At 38.8% G+C, this 18,758-nt stretch overlaps 1 protein-coding gene across 2 annotated transcripts in view; it reads right to left on the reverse strand.

Annotated features, from left to right (window-relative positions):
- Nucleotides 1-12,272: 12,272 nt before the first annotated feature.
- EPHA3 (EPH receptor A3) overlaps nt 12,273-18,758 on the reverse strand; it is a 285,857-nt gene continuing 279,371 nt past the window's right edge. For both annotated transcript variants that reach the window (XM_072138525.1, XM_072138524.1), the window contains exon 17: nt 12,273-14,643. In XM_072138525.1, coding sequence (XP_071994626.1) covers nt 14,538-14,643 — 106 coding nt within the window. In that variant the 3' untranslated portion in view covers nt 12,273-14,537. The remainder of the gene's footprint in view (nt 14,644-18,758) is intronic.

Here is an 18,758-nt window from a genome sequence, read left to right on the forward strand (position 1 = left end):
TGATTTTTTTGTTTGCAAGTAATGTCAAACCCTCTGCCAGAAGGCCTGCCTTTCATTTGGTTTATTTTCCCTTTTTTTTTTGCATTGTATTATTTTGGCTTGGCCCTAGAGGTTAATTCAGGTAACCCGCCACACACAATACTTCCCTATAGGTAGCTCTGGAAGAAGACAGATATATTTAGGGAGAAACAAATATTACAACGTGCGCGGCTTTCTGTTTCATGTTTGTGCTGCTCGTATACGAGGAACAGAACTGAATAGGAAACACACTGCAGGCTAAACAACAATAAGACATTATTGTACTGCGGGAAACTCAAATTGCATAAAAATGAAGGCTATTTGCATGAATCATTTATGTATCATGGCAGCGCACAGGGCACATGATCCCGGAAGTCTATGGTTACATTGCTAATTGCTTGCAGCTCCTAAGGTCGGCCCAGATGGGCTTCATTTCTTTGAGCTGTTATTATTACTTCTACCAATTTCATCTCTTCAAAGCCTTTGTTCATTCCTCATGATTTCAACCAGTTCTTAACCAAGAAACGGCAATTAAGGTCAAAGCCCAACCCAGCTCTGATTACACCGGACCCTGGTAATCCTCTCTTGTCCATTCACAGAGCTATTTCCAATTAGTAACAAGTGCATTCCAGTTTTATTGCAATTAGCGTTATGAATGTGAATTTGGGATGAGTCAAATTTTCCCAATCAATCTAGTGATTTCGCAAACAAGACCAGACAGAACGAGACAATGTAGTGCACATCATGATGGATATTGTCTGTAGAGATACATTAAATGGCAAATATAGGAGTAACTATGTAATAGTATATCAACACAACTGTACCCTGTCCTAAATTTTGGATGTGCTGGCTGACAACCAGTGATATTCTATCCCTCACATGAGTGGGAATAATAGATAATGAATATTCATATTATAGAAATTTAAAATCTACGCCACCTGATATTCTAGAATATCATAAAGATAATTGGGCGCTTACTGCTGCCCTAGACTTTTTTCAGACTAGGGCTCATGAGAAAGTGATTCTGCACGTATTACGACCATCCGTCTTGAAACATACACCCTTGAACCCTTGCAAGACAAAGTTTTTTTTTTTACAAATATATAAAAGGATTTTTTATCTGCAAAACAAATCGTATATATAATGTGCCATGTACTGGGAAGCTGGAAAAATATTCTAAATGTGGTTGAGCTAACAAAAACAACAGTTATGCCAAATTCTGATGGGTATTTGTTTTAGAGACTTCAATGTAAAGTTGAGATGACACCTCTCCTTTAGTGTTTGGATCAGTACAATTGCAGCAATACCAAATTTATTTAGCTTAGTAGAGATGAGCTGACCCAAAGCTCAGATTCTGCTTCCGTGTTCAGCCACCCACAGTATTGCTGGATTGGCATGGCTTGTTACTAGGCGCAGCAATTTGATGGATCGGCTGTTTGGCCGCCAAATCTGGCAATATGTTTGGGTTAGGCGGCCAAACACGACCATCGGGTCTAAGTAACCTCTAGTCTTAATACCGTTGAAAAAAAATCAAAAACCTTACATAAACAATGCCTTGTATCGACAAATTCTGACCTATAACTTTATTTTTCAGTGTACATAGCTCTGTAAAATGTCATAGTTTGTCGAAAAGGATTGTGTTTTCATTATTACCATTTTGTACAATTTTGGTCACATTTTATTAAAATTTTTATTGGAGGCAAAATGGCAAAAAAGTGATGATTTGGATATTTACTTGGATAAAAAACATTTGTAAATCGTGTTTCGGCTACAGGACCTTAACCTTATTCAGGTATAATAAAAAACAGTACAGCAAAATGGAAAGTAGAGTTTGTTGGAAAAAAAATGTTGCACATTTGGTGCAAATCAGCGGATATTTTGTAGACAGAAAAGTGACATAACTGCAAAGCTACATCCCCACCCCCGCTGTAATTGTTAGAAACTGACAAAAAAATTACACAAAGTAAAACTAAAAGCTGCTCTGTGTATATAAGGGAATATACCATAATGTAATGATGATTGCAATTTCTAAATCTTAGATTGATGGGAGCATGTAAGGGATTTCCTCATTCAGACATGTTGATCAGTTAGTGAAGCTTAGAAGGATCATGTAGCAGGGAGCCCTAGACTTGGGGAAAGATAAAGTTTCCAGTTTTTGTTTGCTGAATCTTTTCAACTTTAAATCCTGCCCCAGATTTAAAGATGTATGTATCTGCCCAATAGCATGTACAGCGCTTGTAGGTTCCTATAAATACTAAAGGTGCACGAAAAGTACAATTTCAAAAAATAGCTTTTTGGGTGAAATTTTTGTTTGTATTATTGTTTAAAGGGGTTTTGAGACCAGGACATGTTATGGTTAGGGATGAGTGGACCCAATTGTGTCAGAATTTTGTTTTGGGTACCCAAACCGAATCCAAAGCAACCGATAACACCCATGATTAATGCAAGTGTTGACCCTTCAAATGCTGTGTGCCAAATTAATTTTAAATGCTTTTATGCACCAGCATGGGTGAGTCCGAAATCTGACCTTCCGGGTCCCAAAATCCAATGCAATGCTGCAGTGTTCGGACCCGCTAATCCCTAATTATGACCTACCCACTGCAGATAGACAAAGATGGTACCCGAAACGGAACCACTAATACCCACAATCAGCGCAAGTCTACGTTTAAATGTCGGCGGTGCTTGCTCCTGTACGCCATCTAAATTTAATTAAATGCCTGCGCACAGCCAGCATTTACATGTAACTAAATGGTGGCATCTAAAATCTGGTGCTCATGCGCCTCTGCCATTAAAAGGGTTGTCTGGGTTTAAAAGAAAATATACATATATCTGAGTAGAGGAGCCATAAAAACACAACAGAGATGCTTTACCGGTGCTCCCATTGTCCTACACAGCCTGTCGGTGCTCTGCCTCTGAATGTATACATGGACAGGCATGCTGATCCGTCCCTTGCTGCATGCCGGGCACAGCGTTAGTTAAGTTCAATGCTGTATCCAGCAACTGGGAGAAGTCAGATGAAAGCGTCTGTCTCTGTAAATAAACAGAGGCACGGCATCAACGGCACAGGAGCGCCATAGAAGGAAAGAATGCGTTTTTTGGGTTTTATAGCCCCCCCCTCCCTCCAATATATATATATTATTTCAACTCAGACAACTCCTTTAAGAGACATAATATCCCACTCAGTGCTGGTGGGTGTTATCTGCAGGGGTTAGCCCGAACTTCTGGCTGAAGTCCTGTTTAATTGTGGTTTGGGTCTGCTCAGCCCTAGTAACGAGCTATCCATAGGAGATAGATAGGGATAACTGAAGGATGCTATAGTCTGCTTTCTCCGCCTATTCCTAGAGAATGAAAATGGGCTGTAATATACGTGTTATAACTTGCTGCTCCATTTACAGCAGGAGTTTATTCTCAGGATCAACAGGGATCTCAACCAATACCAATCTCATACCATAAAACGTACCAACATAGTAGATCATAACTTGCTATGGTAATACAACCCCTTGAAGCCAGTGGATCGATAGAACACACATTTTTTGGGAAAATAGTTCCTAGTCTAGGTTTGATTCTTTTTTATCCATTCCCTGAAAGAGTCATATATATAAATATATGTGACCACTTTGAATAATTATACCAACCGATTTAGCAAAAATATTTTTTTTCTAAATTATATGACCATAGCCAGAAAGCAAAACATACACAGATGTGCATTTATATTCATAAGAAATAATCCATAATCAAAATAAATGAATAACAGTATTAACATTGGTCTCTTACCTCTATGCATCGTTCAGTTCTTTAATGTAAAATAACCATCATTCACTAATTAACTCTTCCTGTTATTTAGAAAATGTGTCAAAATTTCTCTCCCACTCCTTCTTGTGTAATAACCAGCTGTCCTCTTTTCCCAAAAATATAGGTCAGATGCTTTAATTAAATTAATCCCGTGCAGGTGGTATTACTTGCGATTGTTTCTACTGTATTTCGACACCATCATAACACTAAATGATACCGATACTGTATTTGTTTTAGAATGGGACAAATTACTACGGTTCATTAAATTGCTTCCTTTTGCAAGAAGTTTACATCTACTTGTGGATGGTCCTGTATAATGTTCCAGAGGAGTAATTTATGTTTCAGGGGTGTTCATCATATTTTAGCTAAGAACAGTTAAGTCAACTATAGTCAGCCATTTTGAAGTTACAAAGTCTTCTGTTGGTGATGTCATTCACATCAGTTTCCTGCCTGCACAGTTCACCCAATAGCTTCATCAATCCAGCACCTTCAATGCACGACCAGAAGAAGCTACTGTGCCAACTGATTTTAGACCGATTAGCATAATTAACAAGAAACAAAAAACATTTTATCAGCCAACATCGCGGCTGACGATGAAGACATGTCTGGCCTAGTGAGGAGACATCTAACAAGAAAATAAAATAGGAGGAAGCAGAATTCCTCAAGCAATGTGGTTTTTATTCCACTGGCAACGTTTTACCTTCTCAATGAAAGCATTTTTTGTTTGGGTGGACTGATTTCCCATGATAGATTCTTTTAAATGTGTGTATTTGGTGGTGTCCATTTTCAAAATTGATATTGTAGACTACCATGTTCTGATACAAAAATGGCCACTTGTATAATAGGATCATAAAGGGCTAGGAAAAGACTTTGGAGCCACTGAGCTACTTGTGTCTATTTGTATTAGTTGACTCACTACCTCTAGCTGTGCATCCCTATCCCCATTTATTCTTTGTAATCAGGGGCAGAATAGGACAGCCGTGGGTCCTGAGCGTTACCAAAATTGTAGGCTTTAAAAAATCAAATTTTTTTATGACATTTACTTCCTTCATATGGTACTAAAATCAAGCTAGGAAAGGACAGAGTCTCTTCTTTCAACTTTTAGTTCTATAGGTTGAGGACCTTTGTAGGACATTCAAAGATCCTGGAAGGATCCTTGTATACATATCTGTTGAGAGATTTAGGATTTCATAGCCGGAGGTCCTTTTCTTTATTATCTCTACAGGACCATATCAAACTTGTCGATTCTTGGCGATCAGTTGGTCATGGCCCCCATAGAAGCCTTGGGCACACACCGGCACGTATTATAATCAGCTAATGTGTGTAATCTAGAACTATAAGTATAATAAGAATATTTTATTATTTTTAGTTTACTGGATTTATACCTTCGATAATTATATGAAATATGACAATTTATCTCAGGGTATGACTAAAATTTAATTTACTAAAATGTAATTTTGCTTATTTATATTGAACATAATAATCGACATCCAATAAACAGCCCCTTAAATTGTACCCATTGTATCCTCTGTGGTGGCAGAAAAAAAAATAATTAGCACAATAAACCGAACTTCAATGTAATTTGTTAAATAGATGTAAATATAATTAGATTTATTGCCAGCCATTTCAGGAGTTCAGCCCTACTTGTCCCGAAATCCCCACTTGGGTAACAAAGCATGGCTGTCAGGTTACAACAACTCAATTATTATCCGGAGACCTCTGCATGCTTTTCTTTTTCCTGCCAAAATTCTTCTTTTCGAATACAAAGAAAGATAATATGCACTGGAGAAAGGGATAAGTTATAGCCCAGAGGCATCATTAAGAGTACACCAGAGCTCTGGAACATGAAGGACGATGACAGTGTGTGGTAGAGCTTGTAATGTAACCAAATTGCTGCTTGTTTCTAGTACCATGCTTCCTCTTAAGTTATGATTTGTTACTAAAGATAACATGACTAGAAGGCATATATTTCACTAATAGCCGACACTGCGTTATATTTCTCATAATTTGCAGAATATTCAGTAAGATGAGACATATATGTAAACTAAAGGGAACTCCTACAGACAAGTGGTGTATCCAATCTATTAGTCTTGTCTAGAGGTGTCAATTTAACTCCCAGATGTCAACAGATGTCACTCTGACCACCCAACAAGCCGTGATAAATAGACATTTATATTCTAACTCCCTGGTAAATAACGCTTTAAACCAAACGTTATCATATTTTTCATGTAGATTTTTATTTATGTATTTTGAGCTGTACAGTATATTTTGAGCATGGCACCATAAGCCCGGAGACATCTGTATACCTTTGGTAGACACTTGCTGGATTCTCCTGCTATTACTTAATAAATGATGTCAATTTCTCCTGGTTTGACATATCATAAAACAAATGATTTGTAATGAACAATATTTGAAAATACCGGTGGCATTTAAAAGGTTAAAGGGGTTTTCCCACCAAACAAATTAGACCCTGTCCACAGGATGAGACCCCCACAATGATGATACCCCCACAGATCTTGAGAACAGGGGGGCCGACGGGGTCTGAGGCACCTCCATTGGATCCCTCATTGCTTCCGGAGATTAGTGGAGCAAATGGCTGTGCATGTCCATTCTGCACAATCTCCCTCAGCTCCGTAGAGATGAATGGAGCAGAAAAGACATGTGCGGCCAACTGCTCCACTCATCGCTGAGGGCAATTAGGGGTCTGATGGAGGTACCGCAGACCCCATCAGAACCCCCTTTCTCGTGACCTCATCACTGAGACCCCCACAATCAGCAAGTTAGGCCCTATCCTGTGGATAAGGTCTAACTTGTTTGGTGGGAAAACCCCTTTAAAGGGTCTGCTCATTGCTACTTGTAGCACCTGTGGCGGGAAATCTATTAAAAAATACAGGCTACCATCACCCACAGTAGTGCATTATAACATAGGTGATTTAGATGATAGCCCAGGGCCCAATCCTTCAACAGGGCTCATGGACAGCCAAACCATCCACCAAATTTAATAATGAGAATGACCTTCACCCATGAAATCCTCATTTTCTGTTCCTGTTCTCAATACACATGTACACAAGAGTATTTGAAGGTCCTTAAAGGGCTTTCCCATGCTCCATTAGTCTAACAGAGTGGCAAGGGGTCCAACGGACCCCTCTTTATCGTGATATCTGGCGGTCTCTGCATGGGGAGACCCCCACTGATCAGCAAGTTAGGCATTATGTCTACATAGAGATTAATGGAGCAGAACGCTCATGCGCAGCCGTCTGCTCCATTAGTCTGACAGAGTGGCAAGGGGTCCAACGGACCCCTCTTTATCGTGATCTCTGGGGGTCTCTGCATGGGGAGACTCCCACTGATCAGTAAGTTAGGCCCTATCCTGCGGATAGGGCCTAACTTTAGTTCGTGGGATAACCCCTTTAAAAGGTCCTGAAGCTGCAGATTGAAAGAAGGCAAAAGGGACACATCCTCCATTCCCCAAGAAACTTGATTCTAGTACTAGATGTAGGAAGTGATTCCAGACTTGTAGGGACTATAATATTCATAAAGTCCAGGGACCATGGCAGTCTTACTCTTCCCCTGTTCACCCGCTTTGTCATACAGTATGAACTATGAAAACCCAGGAGGGGAAAGGTAAAAGTTCTAGCAGACTAGTAGAATATTTTAGCAGATGTACCAAGATGTTTGCTTTTTTTTTTAATAATATTCTATTAGTATCATTCCGCATAACAATATGGACACCAAGTACATTACATCAAAGCCATTAACACACGGGTCAGTTCTGTCAAAAATACTTTCAGCAAGTTTATTATAAAAATATAAATGTTTCCACTACAAATCATTTTACATTAGTCTGAGGCCATCTAAAATTGCACATTATGAAAACCAAATAAGTCCTACGAAGTAATAAAAACCGTAAAAAGACAAAAAAAAAACAAAATCATATAAATGCAGTTAATGTCGACCATTGTGTTACATGATGTGCGCTAAATACAGAGTGTAAACTAAATACAGAAATAAATAAAGAAGTCGAATGCTTTTAAAACACAGACAAACTTATGCAGAACTCACAATAACATGAACATTCGCATTCTGTTTTTGTATTTTTTTTGTATATATAGATTTTTTTTCATTCAAGCTTTATATGGCGATGGCCGTGAAAAAAAAACTAGTATTCCAAAGGAGGAAACTGAATGCTATGTTTTACATACATTATATACAGAAAAGCCAAGCCTTCTATATGAAGAGTGACAGACCTTGAGAAAGCAAGCCACACCGTGTACCTAATAATTATACGGTATACATCTATATGTTAAGCTCTGCCCATTGTTACAAATCACATGCACTGTGGTTGAAAGACCTCATTATTATTTCCAGCATACAGAAATAAAAACCTAAAATACTTGATTTCACTTTCAATGGGGGATAAGCGGCAGGTGACATTAAAACTTTAACAAAAGTAATAAAGTCCATTAGGATTATGCTGGAACTGTGTCATTAGTAAATAATGATTAATCACACTTGTTCTATTACTGTGTCTGTTTTTGGTGTTATTGTTTTTTATCCCCATCAAAACTAGAATGGGCTTTGTAATGAATAGAAATGAATGGAAGGATTTTCATACATCAAAACTTAATCCAAACCTGAACTCAAAACTGCATTAAAAAAATTGCTCTTATGTTTATAAATTTTGAATGGTGTTCCCGTTTCACCAAATCCATTTTTTGTCTCATGAAAAGTTATGCAATTTTCCAATATACTTTCTGTATACTTCCTCGCGGTTTTTCTGCTTGCTGTAGTTCTATAGAAAGATTCATAGTTTACTTCAAGTGGATGGAAATCTGTCCATGGTCATGTGATGTCACACAGGTGCAGGGCTCGTTATATCCCTGGTCATGCAATGTCACACAGGTGCAAGTCTCGTAATATATCCCTGGTCATGCGATGTCACACAGGTGCACAGCTCGTTATAACCCTGGTCATGCGATGTCACACAGGTGCACGGCTCATTATATCCCTGGTCATGCGATGTCACACAGGGGCACGACTCGTTATATCCCTGGTCATGTGATGTCACGCAGGTGCACGGCTCTTATATCTCTGGTCATGCAATGTCACACAGGTGCACGGCTCATTATATCCCTGGTCATGCGATGTCACACAGGGGCACGACTCGTTATATCCCTGGTCATGTGATGTCACGCAGGTGCACGGCTCTTATATCTCTGGTCATGCAATGTCACACAGGTGCATGGCTCGTTATATCCCTGGTCATGCGATGTCACATAGGGGCACGACTCGTTATATCCCTGGTCACATAATGTCACACAGGTACGCATCTCATTTTATCCCTAAATCATGTAATGTCACACAGGTGTACGGCTCCTTAGAACCCCGGTCATGTGAGGTCACACAGGTGCGCAGCTCATTATATCCCTGGTCATGTGATGTTACACAGGTGCACATCTCATTTTATCCCTTTTCATGTGATGTCACACAGCTCATTATATCCCTGGTGGTGTGATGTCACACAGATAAGCGACTCGTTATATTGCTTGTCATGTGATGTCCCACAGGTGCACTGCACGTTAGAGTAAGCACAGCTGTGTGTTATAACAAATCCTGCAGCTGTATGACCATAGACTGATTTCTGTCCACTGGAAGTAAATATAGAGCCTTTCTATAGAATGACAGCAAGCAGAGATCTAGAAAACTGTGAGGAATGAATACAGAAGGTACATTGGAAACAACAATGGTGATGTATGAATGTGCTGGTCTTTAGACCAGTACAGAGTAGAACTGTAGAACTAAACAAATCTCTGCTGAGCCAGGTTAATCTTTGTGTCTGATGCAGGAGGATTAATCTGGTGCGGTAAAACATTCACACTATCGTATGTACTCAGGGTATGCGTACATCTGTTCACCCCTCCACTCTCCATTGAGAAACATAGGGTTACCATAAATGAAACCCTTGAAGTGGCTCCTTTAGGTAGTCATCCAGTACCACAATGTAACATTGGAGCTAGAAGTAGGTGATCCCAACACAATAGTACATGTTTTCTCTACATAGCGCAATATAACTATACAAACTAAAAGGCCATTTATATATTGTACATAGAAATAATGATGTCTCACAATATTTCATCTATTCCATTAACCTTGAAATAAGGTTGTATTTTTCTATTGAAATGTGAATGCTATCATGCAATCATTAATGGAAATCCACCACCAGAATGAAGGGTTGTAAACCAAGTACATTTACATACTGGTGTGTGACCCTCTGGCAGGATCTGCTTTTCTTTTGCTTCTTATGCCCTTGTTTTTACCAAGAGAAGCTTTGAAAATTATGCAAATGATCCTTATGGGCTTCGGGCTCCTTTGAAGCTAGTTTGCATAATTTTTAAAGCCGATTTTGGTAAAAACACAGGTATAAGAAGCTAACAGAACAAAGGATCCCGCCAGAGGAGGCACACACCAGCATGTAAATGTGCTTAGTTTACAATCCTTACTACAGGTGGTAGATTTCCTTTAAAGGAAATCTACCTCTCTGCAAAAGTAAAAGGAAACCTACCTATTCTCATCTGTCCTCCTCTTCATCCAGGCCCTTGTTTTCTCTAATATTGACACGTCGAAATCACCAATAAAAAAGGGTTATAAAAAGCAGGCCGGAGCGCGAGGACAAGATGTCCAATACTCTGGGCTTCGAATTATTAATGCCTCTTGTGTGATAGACACCTCCCTCTCCCATGTTAGAGGTGTGAATAATTAGCAGCCTGGAACGCCGGACATCCCGACCCCTGCTGAATCCTGCTATTTATAATTTTTTTTCTAGCTGATCCCGGCGTGTCAAGATTAGAGAAGACAAGCACCGTTATTGGGGTGAATAGGAGGACAGATGAGTATGTGTAGGGTTTTTTTATGTGCACATTTTCTTTAAACATCATAACAAAGTTCCCAGAAATTATTAGAATTTGGATTTAATCAAATTGAATGGAAATGTAAAAAATGGAGATGTATTTTTTGTCAGCACCCCACACGATAAAACTAAATAATACTTTAAGGTCTTGTTTTGTGGTAGGTCCTTATATTACATGAAAAACTAAATATGCGTTAGTCATTTTATACAGTAATATTGTATTTTCTCCTATTACTTTTAAATAGTTTTACATTTTAATAAAATAGTTACTTAAAAACCACCAAGCATGTATTTGAAAGAATAATACACTTGTTTTTTAATACATCACAGATATTGCTTAAAATATTTGTAAACTTTTTTTTTTATCTGGGCCATGAATGAAAATCCTGTTCATAAAATGAAAAATATCAACATATTTAAGAGAACCAAAAAACCACAATATACAGTAGTTTTTAACATAGTTCTGACTTATTTTAAAATGTTTACTGGATAATAAAATTATAATTAAAGGTATTGCCTAGTTTAAGGGGTTGGCCACTTTACCTCATGTATTTTGTAATGTGTGTGTATGTGTGGGGATAAAGAATACGTATACAGCTGGTGCTTTTCGCATTATTCTTGATAGCCCCCTTGGCGCAGTGTGTTCCTAATTTATGATGAGATAAGGGGCTCATCATAAAATAGGTGGATGGCCATGACAGGCCTTGCAACAATCAACTCTAGCAAGTTGAAGTCAATAATCAATAGTAGCAAGTAGTGATGAATGGATCTATTCAAGTTTGGGATTGCTGAGTTCCGCCGAACCTTGAACAAAGGTTTGGTTCTGGTACCCGAACCAGAACCAAGAGTATCCGTTAACTGGTAACGCCTGCGATGAGAGCCAGGGTGCTAATCCCATAAATGCCACAGGCAACATATAAATTTCAGTGGCATGTTTCGCTGGGATCTTCACTTGATCCCAGTGAAAATGCGATCTTAGTGCTGTTGGCTGCTTTTCCAGTGCCGTTGGAGCTTTGGACGGTGGCATTTAAACGGTTGACACCCGGAATAGGCGCAATCATCAATTGTGGGTGTGACCGGTTTGGTAGAGTGGAATGACGAATCCCAAACTTGTGGCTAAAATTCGGTAATCTTCTGGTCCACTCAATCCTAGTACCAAGCTTTTGGACCAGATATCTTTTCCCTAGTCACCTTTTATTGGAGAGTGTCATGGGTGGCACCAAACCTCAATTTGTGCAAACCATTGACACCCACCAAAAGGAACGTAATTTTCACTCCTTCATTACCTACATATTTTGCAACATGTCCCGTTTCCTCTTCTTGCTTGCAGAGTGGATATAACCTTTCTGGTATTTGGGTAGTCTGAGCCAATCATGCTATGCCCTACCATGAGGAGGAGGGGATAGCACCCCTCTGTAACTAAAAATAACAATTTTAATATAAGAAGTTTCTGAATACTTACAGGGAGACCGTAACAGGGAATTGAGAACTACAAAATGCTAAATGTTGAATACGGTAATATGCCCACCCCCTGCTCAGAAGATCTATTACAAAATTAAATGTATCCAGTTCTACTACCAATTTATTTAAAAAAAACAGTAAGCCAACTGCTACGCTTTAACAAAATTCTTTACATATCAGATAGAGGCTACATTGGAAGCATTGTATTGAAATTTTAATATGTATTAAAATAGAAATATCGCAACAAAGACATATTTTTAGAAACAAAATACCAAATAAATATTCATTTTACAAATGAACAGAGTGATTGAAAAATATCACATTTCCTGCAAAAGTGGTTCGTAATTTTATCATAAATATGGACTTTAACACTTAAATCTGAAAATGAAAAGTCAAAAGTTAAAGTGAACCGATCATGTTGAAAAAAGCACAGCGTATATGTTTAATACATTGAAATTTTTTTTTTCGTTCCCCTTTTTCCCACTCTGTGGGGTCACTAGGTTGGGACCGCCTGTTAGTGTTTTTAAGTGTAAGGTTAGTTTTTTGCAAAGTAAAATAAATTATAAAAACTACATTAAAAAAGGCAGAAGTTTTCAAAAGCAAAGAAGGGTCTGTTTTAAATTTTTTAACCCATGTGGCCCAAGGTTGTCAGTATACCAATCCTTAAATTTCTTGATCTATATAAGATCAGTAGGGGTCTGACTAGCACCCCCACCAATATGCAGTATGCTGTGACACTGTAGTGAGCTTTACTTGCTTTCGGAGACCTATGATGTAACATCCATTGATCTAGCTGGTCCTCTATAAAGACTTGTTTTCTTTTTACTGCCAGTGGGCCTTAGGAGGTCCAAAAATATTTTTAAGGAACAGCCTAATATGCCTGATCAAGGTCAACAGCTGAGAAGACCTGTGCATAGATGAAGTAGTTGCCTACCATCAGAAAAGCAATTGTTCAAAAAAAAAAAAAAATTGATTGAGGTCTAAATTGAATCAGTCTTTAACAGGTTACTCCTGTAACTGTTTACAGCATGTAATAATGACTTGCCCCATTTGCAGTCAAGATTGGGAGGTTCCCACAAAGCAGATGGCTTTCTGGCTCCTTGACTTGGATGGCCAGGACTGGGTCCTCCGGTGGTGGAGAATCCAAGTTGTAGGCCAGGAGAAAGTAGGACCTGGTCCCCCAAGACTTTAGGTTTGGCTTTTTGAGAGCCTCCCTATCTTTGCTTGTCTACGAAGCGCCAGGCCAAGCTCCAAAGAGACCCCGGAGGTCGGTCATGGCTTCACTCACATCTCGGAGATCTGTGCAGAATGAAATTTCTCATGAGCTTTGGATCTAATTTAACTTATGTGAACATTTCTAATAGTAATACATTGAGATTGGAAAACACTGCAGGTATCTTTAGGTTTCTTTTCATTGGGCTTGATATAGTTACTTTATTTTTGCTATGTTTTCTACAAAGCTATAATAAGTCATCTACAGAGAAGCTTTTGGCCCTTACTCCTAATTTCTTATGATGGGGACATGTAAAACTTTACTAGTGAAGAATTGCACTAATAATACAACACCTGAAAAGGCACCGCATGGCGTCATACGTCATGTGACTCTGTATATGCTCCTCCACTGAACATGACATCTAAGCCTTAGTATAAAACTAACAGCCCTCATGATGCTGATATAAGTTCTTTATGGACTCTTAGATACAAAGTAGAAGATAAAGAACTATGTAATTTTTATCTGCTTTATACATATAATTTTGTACCGTTTAATGGAAATTTAACATATTGAGGCAGTTCTCCATGTAAAAAAATCGGATTAATATTCCAGCGAAAGGAAATAGTACTGAGTAATAGAACACTATTGAATTCCCATTATTGGAAAAAAAACCTCCCTAAAACTGTCCCATATGACACCAGGCTCCATCTCCCTGTGTATCCCTAATCCAACTTTTCTAGAAGAATAGAATTAGATGAAGAGTGTCTGTAAATTGAACATATACTGGTTTCATGACAGGTTCACTTTAGAATTTAGGAAACATTAAAATCCAGAATTTCCTAGAAAATAAGATAAACATCGCATATTGCAAATCTTGCTTATGATCATGGTTGACCCTGTGATCAGATCTTGATATTCTGTCCGTGGTAGACATTGCTTTCTTCCAGCACATATACATTATCTTTATTTGACCAGAAATGAAGCAATCCTGGCAAATATATAGAAGAGTTTTTACTCAGATTTTAAGGCATTGTTACTCCTACGTAAGAGAGTGAGCGAGGGTTCCGTACAGTTCGAGTTCCTCACGTCTTCTCAGGTTTTAGGTATAATTGCACCATTGTTTTAAAGACATCCTGTTGTATCTCGTTACACGTTAACAGGTCCGTTCTTTATGTGAAGGTCTTGAGGTTTCCCTGCGCTCATCATCTGCATGCGGGGGCCAATGATTGTGACACCGACTGTCTTCATATCACTGCAACACATACATATATAATAAGTGAAGATTCTCAATACATATAGGATCCTACATGACTGCTTCCAGTGTATACAATAGGATAACAAGGTCTGAAAAATAGCTGCTTTACGCACAAAATATGTTAATGAAAGAGAACCTGTCATCAGTTTTTCACCATTAAAGCTAATGACTGGTTCACACACAGAAGTCATTCACCCCTCCCTCAGTAATTCTCTTCAGCGAGTCACACACAAGTGATTTTAGCTAGGTGTGAGCAATGGATTTCTACACAAAAACACATTGGGGTACAATTTGGAGACTATTGTGGTATCCTGTCTTTAGGTTTGATAGTGAAAACCCCACGGCAGGTTCCCTTTAAGGATCCCATTTAAAAATATTGTTAAGGAGCCCTATAAGGTAATTCTTAGAATATAGAGGTGGTCTTTATTTATTTGAATAGGTGCTCTGTAATACAAAATTTTCCCTGTGGAGGCAATGCAGGAAAAATAAAGACAATGGAGGAGATTCGTTATGCCTCCTCCATCATAAACATCCGGACCACAGACTTTACTATAGTCTCTGCTGGAAAACTGGTGGGGGATATAGCAAAAATCTCTGCCAATTTAGACCAGGTCTTAGGTCGGAAATGTCAGTGTTTGCATTTGAGAGGCAGGTGTCAATCCGAGGGGATCTTTAAGACTGATGGCAGGAACACTATTATCCATTGAAATTTCTTTAAATCAAAACTATTAATTTAGGTGCTAAAATTCATGGACAAACTTATCACATATCTCTTCATGGTGGGTTGGTCGAAAAAACTTTTTTCTTATTTAATTTGTTTTCACATCATGGGGTAGATTCAATAAGAACAGTCTGTACTATGTGCAGTTTGCCTGTGTAGTGTGCAGGGGGCGCCAGATTCAGGATTTGTGACGCATGTTCTTGATGAATCTGGCATCCCCTGCACTGCTCCAACTGAGTGCACCAACCTTTTTTGGTGCACCTTTAACATGGGTCGTGTGACACATTTCTGTCGGACTTTGCCTGATAAATGGGGCCCTCAGTCCGACTGAGCACCGGAACGTCCCATTCAGTGACAAAATTTGTGTTGCTTGAAGAATAGTGCAACCGTACAAACAAAAGGGTTGCTTGAGACACATATGTGGCGCGGAAATTCTTAAATACATGTGCAAGCAGTTTGCACATGAAAGAATGTGCAAAGTCCGACAAAAAACTGGTGCAAATCCCTTAGTAGATGTGTCCCAGTATGTGTGTATATATATATATATATATATATATAGGTATTGATACAGTCTTTTTAAATTAATGTTTCATTACATTTTTCCACTACTACTACATATATGACCACTGATTTATAGGATAGCTAGATTTCAACCGCTGGCGCAACAAGCTAAGGCCCGTTCCACACTTGCGAGTGTGATGCGATGAACTCGCATCAAGCTCGCAACGCATGCTGCCCGGATCGCATGGCCCGAACGCTGCAAACCGGGACTGAACTGACATGCTGAGTTCACTTCCGGTTTGCAGTGTTCGGGCCGTGCGATCCGGGTGTGTTCATCGCATCACACTCGCAAGTGTGGAACGGGCCTAAGGCTGGAAAGAGATCATTTGAATACTTCAACTTACCAATCTATTTTTAGCATAATGAACTCAGTATTTAAGAAATTATCCTAAATTTGTTTACATACAACAATCAAAAATGTATTGAGATAAACTCAATTCTGTAATTACAGATGCCTGTACCAAACATTGACTTGAAAGGATGATACATACTGAAATTTAATTTTTTTTACATACTAAAAATCAATGGTGATGACTAAGTATTGCATGTTACTTAGATAGTGGTCATTGTCCCCTGTAATATATAACAGGGGTACAAAGATAATATTGAAACTGAAACTGGTTCTGTATTGTGGATCCTGTACAGAACCCTAACATTAGGTCTCATACTGCGCAGTTTTAGTAGACTGAGTTTAGAAAACAATCCAGTCTTTCTACTTGTAGGTAATAACATATAAAAAAGCCATCACAGGAAAGCCTCCGTAAGCTCTCATCAATGGCATGCATGTTTAGTGAGATTATACTTTAATGAGATACTGATTTAGACAGGAAGAGTTTTACATAGTAATTTACTTAAAAACTCATCAGATAATTACTCTTGTTAGCAGTCCACAAAAACGTCATGTTTTCATTAAGTCTGGGAACTCCAATTTAGTTTACCCTGTTTCGACTTAGCGACAGTGTGGATTTTGCTGGTTTCTGTAGCCCTGTGTCATACTGGAAAAATGTACAAGTGCTGCATTATTTCCTTGTGTCTTCACACACACGGTTCATATAAGGGGACATGACCTATTAACAGCTGCTTAAGGCAACATAGTGTAATACAAATTCTAAAATCAGCAAAAGGAACCCAAATTACTGTCAGTCCAACCTCAGAATTAATATAAATGTTTCATAATTATATTGGAGAAGCGCTGACAGGACAATTTCCTAACCCAGTAAATTATTATGGGAAAGGTTTCATCTACAGGGACAATTACAATCTAAAGAAGGACTTCCTGGAGAAAAGATAATTTGCCATGACTTACCACAGTTTGCTGTCTAGGTTTTTGACTAAATTTGTAAAGTCTGGCTCTACCTCTTTGGTCAATATGGAAGAGATCACCAGATGGCCTCATGAGCTTGTAGTAACCAATGGTTTGGAGATCCATGACTTGGGCCCCCCCCTTTCCAATAAATTCTAGGTTGGTGGACCTACTGTGTCATCTAACCGGTTTGGCTTTCAGCTAATCTTAAGGGAATTTACAAAGTGTACCCATCACATTCACACTCTCTAATCTTTAGAACATAAGGTCTCTATCTCTCAGAATAAGAAACAGCTGATTCAGGATGGCAGGGGATGCAAGTACAAAGCACCAGGGGTCAAGCAAAGCACAGTTAGAGGAAGTAAGGTTTATGGGCACAAAACAATCTATCTAACTCTGAATAACATGATACAGGTCAGGGGAACGTAGCAAACAATCGAAACCCAAGGCAAATATAGAGAAGTTTCCATTCTTATTGACATGCAGGCTAATAATCAAGATGCAACGTATGGATGGTACGGATGTAATATTACCACTGTACAAGGCATTGGTTAGGCTTAACCTTTTGCCGTTCAGTTACAGGCACTAAGAAGGATGTAGCTGGAGCGGGTACAACGAAGAGACACAAAATTGATAAGGAGTATGGAGAACTCAGTTATGAGGAAATATTAATGCTATTAGATTTATTTAGTCTTGAAAAGAGAGGACTTAGGGGGGGACAAGATATAGTGGAAAGTTGTTCCAGGTTAAATCAAAGGGCACTGTCTCTGTCTGGAGAAGGCGTAATCACCAGAGGAGACAAGGCTTCTGTACTGTTAGCACTGTGAATCTGTGGTATAGCCACGCTCTGGAGCAGAGCAGTAGGGACAGCAGAGAGCTTCAAGAAGGGTCTAGATTCCTTTTCACATTAAAATAACATTAAGGCTATGTTATAATATAGAAATTCCCCACTTAGCCTCTGTATAGAGCCTTTTGGTAATGCAAGGCAGCACCGTGGACTAGAAGAGACGGACCAAGGTAAGTATTGCTTTTTCTCACACCACCTGGAGCCTATAGTGTAAAAATTAACCTAACTGGAAAACCCCTTTATGACTGTAGATTAGACAGAAGAAACGTACTCTGTGATATCTACATCTCCTCCCTATTCCCTTATAACAATCTAGTTTTGTGGGTCATTCAAGGCAATCAGTAAAAGCCCTTAAAAAAGTATTATACCTAAATTGCTCCCAAAGAGAGATTGAAATAACTGCTTCAACCTTTTCCATTTTCCGCACCACAAATGAGCTGTTGTTGGTCCTTCCACCTTACAATGACAGAGCTAGTATTCCAGAAGATGATGAATCAACTGTTGAAAAGATGGTATTATGTGCCAAGCCGAATGTCTCCGAGCTATGGATGTGACTGAAATAGCTGAACCTATTAATTAGATTGTGCGTCCAAAAATGTCTGACCCTGTAGTGTAGATAGGAATTACCTGAGGCCCGGCTCAGCGGCACAGCAGTATTTTCATTTTGTATGGTTTATTCT

The sequence above is a fragment of the Engystomops pustulosus genome, chromosome 2 (assembly GCF_040894005.1).
Source record: "Engystomops pustulosus chromosome 2, aEngPut4.maternal, whole genome shotgun sequence".
NCBI lineage: Eukaryota > Metazoa > Chordata > Amphibia > Anura > Leptodactylidae > Engystomops > Engystomops pustulosus.